Raw genomic sequence first — 9,216 nt, 5'->3', positions numbered from 1 at the left:
ATGCATTTTCGTTGGAATTTAAAAAAAAAATATTATTGACAAATCATTTTACTGTTGCCTAGTCCAGTTTATGGTTAATACAAACGAAAATTTGCCGTCGTAAAATTTTCTTTTCAAATCCAATCATTTGCAAAGAGATAATTTTAATAGTTGCAAATGATGCATTATTAGCAACAAAAAGTAAGTCATTACAAAAGTTTCAATCTGTTGTAGTGAAAATCATGTTTGTGTACGTTCGATTGTTTTAAACCAACTACTTCAATATAATTAAAGTAAGACACCACCGAGCCCCAAAATAAATATCAACCATTCAGAATATCAAATCAACGGAGCAAAAAGAACTACTAAATAAACTCTCAAATAATCAAAGTATCATCTTTTTACTTAATCTATTATGCTCACACAATCTTATCCATGCTTTCTATTCTTGATTTTCAGCTGAAACATTTGAAAATATTGTTGAGATAAGGAGTAAGTTGTCAACAATTTAGTAATCAAAGAATATATACTAGAATGTAAACATGAGCATTTTTAGAGAGTTTAGAATTCAGAACCAAAACATTTTAGTTTCAATATACAAACCTCAAAACGTATTTTCAAAAAATCAGAGCGATATTTCAAATTCATGTTCATATTCAAAGACCCTTTGGTATAATATGACTGAACATCTTCAATTTATCATACCATATCATATTGTATCGTATCATATCATATACGATATTTAACCCCTATGGTAGGGTTGTGCTATCCCCAGTGACCAAACCAGGCAGTATTAGAATGTGAAACTTTCCCTTATTCATTCTCGAAGTCCCAACTGTGCACACAGGAAAGAACACATAAAAAAATCATTTTGTTTCCAAAGTGGGTGCACTTATATCAGAGATGTTGGTACCAACCATATAACAGAATCAGAATCATCATATTAGAACCAGAATCAGAATCATAACAGAATCAGAAAGTCATGCCAAAGGTTTTTTAGATTAATATCATATCAAATAGAGTGTTGAACATATTTATATCATTTTAACATATTCAAAATAGATTCAAAAAATTTTCATAGAACATGTACAAAATTTTCATATTTCATATTCGCTCTTTTGCACATTTAAAAAATAACATATCAAAATATTGCGCATGTCTACACTAGTCATGCCAGAAAATATTTTCTCTTTATACAAATTTTATGAGTAATGCAAAACACATAACTGATATTGTTTTCATATTTCTTTTCAAAACATATCATGCACGATTTGATAAATCAAACTCGGTTCATTTTCTTTTTATGCAAAATCTAGCATATGAACCCCACTTACCTGATCGTTTTAACCTTTTCTAATTTTTCCACAACCTTGTCGAACAAATACAATCACCACCTATACAAAGTACTTCACGTTATTAAATTCTAAAAAGGCGTGCTAACAATTATCCTTTTAATTGGATACATAAAATGGAAATAACTTTAATAATTATTTTTTTATCTACCAAAATTAATGGATACTAATATTATTTAAATTCTATAATAGCCTATCTACACTTACAATTTACATCTTAATAAAATACTTATATCAAATTCAAATACCGTAAACAGCGGAAACTCATTTAATAGGATAAACTTAGATCATTTTTAACGTATTTAAAACAAAATTAAAATCTTATTATTTACTACTAGAATTTAGCTGTAAAATACTTATTAATTTAATTTGAATCCATAAGTATTTTTTATAGATTTTCTTATACCTCAAACAAAGCCCACACAAAGCAAGTTTAATATAAAAATCATGCCCAATATGGAATCATCCTAATGACCAGGGCATTTTAGGAAATAAATCATATACATGCATGGCTCTTTGGGAAAGGCATAGAAACAAAAAGGAAATCTGAGATTATAAAAACTTTTGACCAAAATCGTGGGACAGAGGAGAGTCCATGCTCACTGAGAGAGGAGGAGAGGCGTGATGGGTAGCGAGGTGGGCAGAGGTCGAAGGTGGTCGGCGCGACAGCACGACATTGAGAGAGAGAAAAAGTGATGAGAGAGAGAGCGAACTAACATGAGGGAAAGATACAGAGGAGCGTCAGTGGGGAGGGTTGGTTGTGGAGGAGAGCATGAGTTGCAACCGAGAGAGAGAGAGAGAGAGAAAGAGGGCGAGATAGCTGACTGTGGTCATTCTGACGTGGGGCAGCGCCTTGCGGGGTGGTTTAATGGTGCAATGGTTGCTCTGTTTTTGGGGACTAAAAACAGATGCTTGCTTTTGTTGGCTCATGGTTTCGCAATGTGGGCTAGTGGTGCACGATGGGGCTTTTCCAAGCTGGTTTTTTTTATTTTTCTCTAGACGATGGGATGTGGAGCACGACTGTGGTGGAGCATGCAAGGTTGTGGTTGCCAGACAAAGAGGATGGGAGTCAGCAGATGTGCAATGGAGGGACAATATATTTGTGTGTGTGTGTGAGCAGGCTTGCGATTTTAGGGTTGGTGTGGAGGAGAGAGTGCCTTACTTCAGGGTGGTTGAAGCTTGAACATGGGTTGCATGCATTTTGATGCTCTGAACGTGGAGGAGGTTTCTGAGGGCTTGTCCTGACGTGCGTTGGTGCGATGCAACCACAGTGCATCACTGTGAGAGGGCTCACGCGGAACAAAGGGTGGTGGTGACCGGTGTTGTATAGACAGACAAATGGCTCATGCAGATGTCTAGGCAAGGAGGTTGTTTGCGGTGGAGGGAGGAGCACGCAGTGTCGAGGGGGTGTGGTTGTTGTATGGTGTGTGTTACTTTGGTGGGTGGTGGTTGGCTATGGATACTTGTGGGGCAACAAGACTAATTTTGATATCAGAGATATAGATAGGGAGAGTAGTTGTTCAGAGAAATAAGGACGTGGGTAACATGACGGAAAATTGTTGAAGAAAAGAAGAGGGAGAGGAAACTGTTTGGGGTGTGGAGAGAAGAGAGGGAGGAAAAATAAGAATAAAAATAAAATCCGCTTATAAAAAGAACGATGCGATTTTTTAACTATTGAGCCTCTTTATGGGACTAGGTCAAGATTGGCCTTAGGTGTTACATCCCTCCCCCTTAAAAATTTTCATCATTGAAACTTGCCACCTCTAAAGCCAAGGCTAAGATACTTATCCATCACATTTTCATGCCTATTTGAATCCTTAATTATTATTTTGTCGAATCTAATATTCCAAGATTCAAACTTTATGATATTGTCGCTATGTTCTCTACATACTTCCCCTAGGGAAACAAGTTCACACACATTGAATCGATTTTCATACATTTTAATGTCCAATTCATTAAAAAAATGTAAATCTCCACAATAGGGTTGAACAGTAACCCATCACAAAAAAAAATTATATGACGCCTTTTAGGTGACGGTCGTGGTGATAGTCTCAAACCGTCACAAAGACAGTTTGCTTATTTTTTGTGACGGTTTCATCCGTCACAAAAGTCAAATTATATTGTAGTGCCCGAGTCTGCATGCATGCAAAGAGACGGCGTTGTAATTTACATGTAATTTCTAATTAAAGTGGCTATCAAAATTAAAGAAAAATCTTCTTACAAGCGAATTCACTTACCAAACTGTGCACTAGTGCTAGCATGTAAGATATCTGTTTAATGAAACGGTACGAATTTGAGGCTGAAATGATTTTCATGCGACAAAAAACTTTTTATTCTCTCAAAATTTTTCTTATTTTATTTTACTTTTAAATAAAAAAAAACTATCCAAAATTAATACCTGGCAATTGCCAGGGCCACATTGCGTTGGTTGGATCACTTGTCAAAAGATATAAATGCCAGTATTAATTACACTCGAGAAATTTATCTCTAGCACGAAATAGACCATGTCAGCATGATCGACACTGCCAACCTCCAAATTAATTATTTAGTTACTAGCTAATGCATATTTGGCACAAGTAACGTCGATCGCCAGATGATCAGAACACGATCGATCGATTTTAATTAAGCCTTGAAAGTAAAATTAATTACGCTCTTGGCATAGCCGTCACTTCGATTAAATTGTTAATATTGATTGCATCGGACATAGTATTAGTCTTGGTACAATATTATGCTGTATTTGACTGCTAGGAGATATCAAGTGTTAAAAATTAGTAGTTAATTTGAGTTGTAATTATGACCACTTGGAAACGATATATATAAAGGTTATATATGATCGAAGAAACAAAAACCTCTTAATTGGATATATATTAATATCAATAACGATCGACAGGTGTGCACATAAATATGCATGCAAGATTTGCAACTAATTCATGGAATATACATCTCTTAAAACCAAGAATATCCTGTACACATTTAGGTCTGATAGATATAGTAGCAGTCATTCTTGACTTTTGTTTCGGCAACACCACTATATAATTCCGGCCTAGGGTGCCTAATTTCTTAACATACTCGATTATTTCCTTTAATTCGACAGTGCCTTCAGCTTCAGGCCGATAAACCTTGTTTAAAGTCTTTTGGGAATTTCTACAAACGCTCGATATAGAAAATGAAGGATTTAGTTATCCAAGTTATCTCCGAGGAGAGCATCAAGCCCTCTTCTCCAACTCCACCCCACCTCCGCCATTACCAGCTCTCCTTTCTCGATCAAATAGCACCCCCAGTTTTTATGCCTTTGGTTCTCTTCTTCTCTAATTTAGAAGCCCATAACAGTCTGACCAACTTGCACAAACTGCAGCTTAAGAAATCCTTGTCCGAGACCTTAACCCGATTCTACCCACTAGCAGGACGGGTTAAGGACAATCTCTGTCTTGATTGCAACGACGAGGGTGTCCACTATGTTGAAGCCAAAGCCAACTGCCAACTTGTTGAATTTCTGGAAGACCCAGTTCCTGCTGAGCTCAACAAGTTTCTACCTCTAGAACTCGACGATGTCAAGGATTTAGCTGCAGTCGTTCAAGTCACCTCGTTCAACTGCGGTGGGATGGCTATCGGTCTTGGCATGTCCCACAAGGTTGCGGACGCCTTGTCATTCTTCACGTTTCTCAACAGTTGGGCTGCCATTAATAGTGTTCGCGGTGAGAACTGTGAAATAATGGTGAGCCGGCCTCGATTCGACTCCGCCACTCTTTTCCCGCCAAAAGATCTGACGGGCTTTGAACCGAGGACGGGGATCGTGAAGGACAATATTCTGACGAAGAGGTTTGTGTTTGATGCGTCCGCAATAGCGGCAGTTAGAGCCAAATACACTGAAAACAGGGAATATCCAAGACGCCCAACGCGCGTCGAGGCCTTGTCAGCTTTCATATGGACCCGTTTCATGGCTACAACTCAATCGAAATCAGATCAAGAGCGTAAGCTCTACACCGTCCTCCATGCTGTTAACCTACGCACCAGGATGGACCCACCTCTTCCGGAGAACTACTTCGGGAACATAAGTCGGGTGGCGATCTCTGTACCGTCTGTGGATACCGATCATCATGGTGAGTGTCATGGCATCGTTAACCAAGTTAGGGAGTCTATAAGGAAAGTGAACGTGGATTTCGTGAAGGAACTTCAAGAGAATGAGGGGCACTTGAACTTCATCAAAGAGCGAGCCGCAAGAATAACGAAAGGAGAGGTGGTATCATTCAGCTTCACCAGCTTGTGCAGGTTTCCTATATATGAAGCTGACTTTGGGTTGGGGAAGCCGGTGTGGGTTGGCTCTGCAAGGTTGACATTCAAGAATCTGGTCGCGTTTCTTGACACCAAGTCAGGGAATGGAATAGAGGCATGGATTAACCTGAAGGAGGAGGACATGGCTAAATTTGAATGCGATGAGGAGCTCCTAGCGCTTGTTTCCCCGGCCTCACGGCCGAACTAAAAATTTCTGCATTCTAGGACAAAGGGCTCGTGGGAGATCTATCATCTCTAGTCAGGGTAGACCCTCGCCAAGATGGCAGCTTCGGTTGCTAAGGTATTCCAGATATTTTGAAATATTCTGTAAATAATAATTAAAAAATATTAAAAAAATATTAAATAATAATTAATAATAATTAAAAATATAGGTAAAAGTTAATAATAAAATAATGAATAATAGTGAGATATTTTATCAATATCTGAAAATTAAATCCAAACTAGATTAGTCTAGTGCTTGTGTTATTTGGGTAAGAAATACTTTATATATATATATATATATATAAATGTTTATGATCTGTAATTTCTGAATCTGTCTGTCTTTGTTGTGAAATAAGTAATTTATACGAAAATGTAAATCCGAAACAAACAATATTGTATTATTGTGAGTTATAAGCTGATTTCTTTTCTTTAATGATATCAAGACTATATATGCTGTATTGAATCTTTTTAATATGAGAAAAGAAAAATGGTTGTTTTTAAGTCTTTAGATATCTTCAGATAATTATATTAGATTTTCTCAAAATATAGAATTATATGGTCCACTTTATTAATAACATTAATTTCATTCCTCTTTGGACATGCAGTTAAATTATATACATCTTGTTTTTTTTTTTTTTTTTTTTAATTAAGTCGCAACCAAAATTAATAAAAGTTTTAGTTTATATATATCCTTGGTTTTTATAATTATACTTTCACTTAGAGTTGAAGGATAACCAATGGAGCTAGCCGAAACCGGAGGAGAAAATATTAGTACCGTTGGCCGACAGTAAAAAATATTAGAAACCAAAGTGATCAATTGGGTTTGGTTCCGATTTAAATCATATTCAAATCAGTAAATCGATCTATATAATATATATTTTTATTTTATTTTTATGTAAAACGACATCATTTAACATAAGTGGATTAAATGATGCAACTACATTTTAAAAAATAAAATAATAAGAAACAACGCGTTGGTTTTGGATTAGGACTTAATAATCCCGACCCCCGGCCTCCCTCTTCTTCTTCTCTAATTCTCTAATTTGATCATTCACGTACTCTTGTCAAAATCTTACTTTTAAGATTGTGTTAATTCATGTGTAATTCTTGATCTATTTTTGGTGGAATTTTAATTACTGAATATATAAATTGAAAATATAACTAATTTAAGATGAAAATAAAAAAATATTAATGTTTAAATTACGTGGAAAGTGAAAAACATTTTTCGGTGAACGCACTGGAATTTGGACCAGAAACGTACGTAGCTTTCACTTTTTTTATTTGTTTTTTGTTTTCTAATTTATATTGCTTATATTCGCACTTCTTCTGCACCCTTTCAATCACTCCAACAGATTTTCATTTATTATGATAGATAAAATCGTTATAAAAAATAAGAAAATTGTTACAAAAATATTTTAGTGACTGAGACAGTCACCACAACCATCATTAAAAAGGCATCACAGAAAGTATTTTATGATGGTTTACGATATAACCGTCACTAAAATTTTTTTTTGTGACGGTCAAGAGTCTTCCATGAGATCATGCAACGTTCAAACGTGAAGAGATTTTCTGATAGTCGAATTCCATCACAGAAAGTAACATTCAAATGTATAGAATAACGTTCAAACGTTTATCCGACTAATTAGTATTCGAATGATAAAATCTAACGTTCGATATTTTTCATTCGCACGTTTGATTTTTACATTCGAACGTTTGTGCTATGACGTTTGAACTTTGCATTCTCTCATTATTGGGCAATTGTTCGAATGACATTCGAATGGTTAATCAGTTCGTTCGAATGTATCTTTTTTAATCATTCAAAGATTAAGAAATATTCATTCGATCGTAACAGAATAAGTTTGAACGTTTGTTGATAGTATACGTTCAAACGTATTTATCGCACGTCTATGTGATTATGTTCAAGCTAATTAGAATGTAAAGCCATATTCGAACGTTCTTTCTTTACATTCGAACGTACGGATCAAAACTAATAATTTCATAAAATTAAAAAGCTTAAAAAGCATACAAATTGTATCATATTATATCACAGATAGCATCATCTCATGTAAATTTTTTAGAGAGTTACAAAATTAGAAAACAAAAATTTTGAGCAATGATAGGGTTTATTTCTTCTTCTTTCATCATCCAAAGTGATCATGTTGTAGTGACATAACACATTCTATTTGGACCAGCATCTCCCTCTGTACTTGTTATTGAACTTCAATGCGTAGTCTTTCCTCCTGGTCTCTTTGTCGCTCCTGCAAACACATCTCTAAATCACAATATAATCCCACAAATTCAACAAATCACAATATAATCATAGATTAAATTACATCATAAACACAATATATCTTCCCACAAATCACAATATAACCCCACAAATCATAATATAATCACAAAGTAAATCACAACATAAACACAATATACCTTTTAACAAATCACAATATAATCACGCAAATCACAATATAATTAGAAAGTAAATCACAACATAAACATAATATATCTTCCCACAAATCGCAATATAATTCTACAAATTACAATATAATCCAACAACTTACAATATAATCACAAAAATCACATTAATATAATCAAAATATAATTACACAATTAAGTTTAGAAATATACCTAGCTAAAATCACAAACTTTTTATCTCACAATCTTCAACAAGTTTCAACAAATATTCTTTAACAAAAAACACTATATTAGTTAGTTCAAAAATAAACATAACAAATATTCCTTAAAAATAAACGAATCAAAATAAACACTACAACTAATTTTCTCTCTCTATCTCTATTAGTCTCAACCTTTCTTTCTCCCTCTAATATTCCCGAATGCCACTCTCTCTCACTCTCACTCTCACTCACAATCACTCTCTCTCACAAGCTTCTCTCACAACACTGCACCATCTCTCACTCGGTCGCTCTACAACACAAATGGGAGAAAATGCATCAAACCCTTGTCTTAAACACTCACAAGACTTGTTTGGGGCGTATTTTTTTTTTTCAAAATTTTACACCTATTGCAACGACTTTTATTACTGAAATATGTTAAACTAAATAGAACGAAGGTGTTATGTTTAGTACAAGGTCATTTTGCAACGACTTTTTAAATGTAAAGTCATCACATCAAGTTGCCGTAACATTCGAACGTTTACAGTAAATGTTCAAACATTTTGTAAAATTTTTCAATCCCACTAAGTGTCCCGCCAAGTCTATTTACATACGTAACCTTTGAATGTACATATGTTAGCATGTGAACATATATGAAATTAGCTCCACGTATCTGTTATAGAACTAACGCAGGAAATGTCCTACCAATTTTTTCACAAGCATTCGAACTTAACAATTTCATATTCGAATGTACCGAAATAACATTTGGAAGGAAACGTGTT

At 34.8% G+C, this 9,216-nt stretch overlaps 1 protein-coding gene across 1 annotated transcript; it reads left to right on the top strand.

Moving 5' to 3' along the window:
* Positions 1–4,380: 4,380 nt before the first annotated feature.
* Positions 4,381–6,098, top strand: LOC121256319 (stemmadenine O-acetyltransferase-like). The gene is made up of 2 exons (XM_041157081.1): positions 4,381–5,893; positions 6,066–6,098. The coding sequence occupies exon 1, from the start codon at positions 4,498–4,500 to the stop codon at positions 5,809–5,811; it is 1,314 nt and encodes a 437-aa protein (XP_041013015.1). The 5' UTR covers positions 4,381–4,497; the 3' UTR covers positions 5,812–5,893; positions 6,066–6,098.
* Positions 6,099–9,216: the final 3,118 nt, after the last annotated feature.

The sequence above is a fragment of the Juglans microcarpa x Juglans regia genome, chromosome 3D, assembly GCF_004785595.1.
Source record: "Juglans microcarpa x Juglans regia isolate MS1-56 chromosome 3D, Jm3101_v1.0, whole genome shotgun sequence".
Classification (NCBI taxonomy): Eukaryota; Viridiplantae; Streptophyta; class Magnoliopsida; order Fagales; family Juglandaceae; genus Juglans; species Juglans microcarpa x Juglans regia.
The sequence above is the reverse complement of the archived record's forward strand: the minus strand, read 5'-3'. Positions and strand labels throughout refer to the sequence as shown.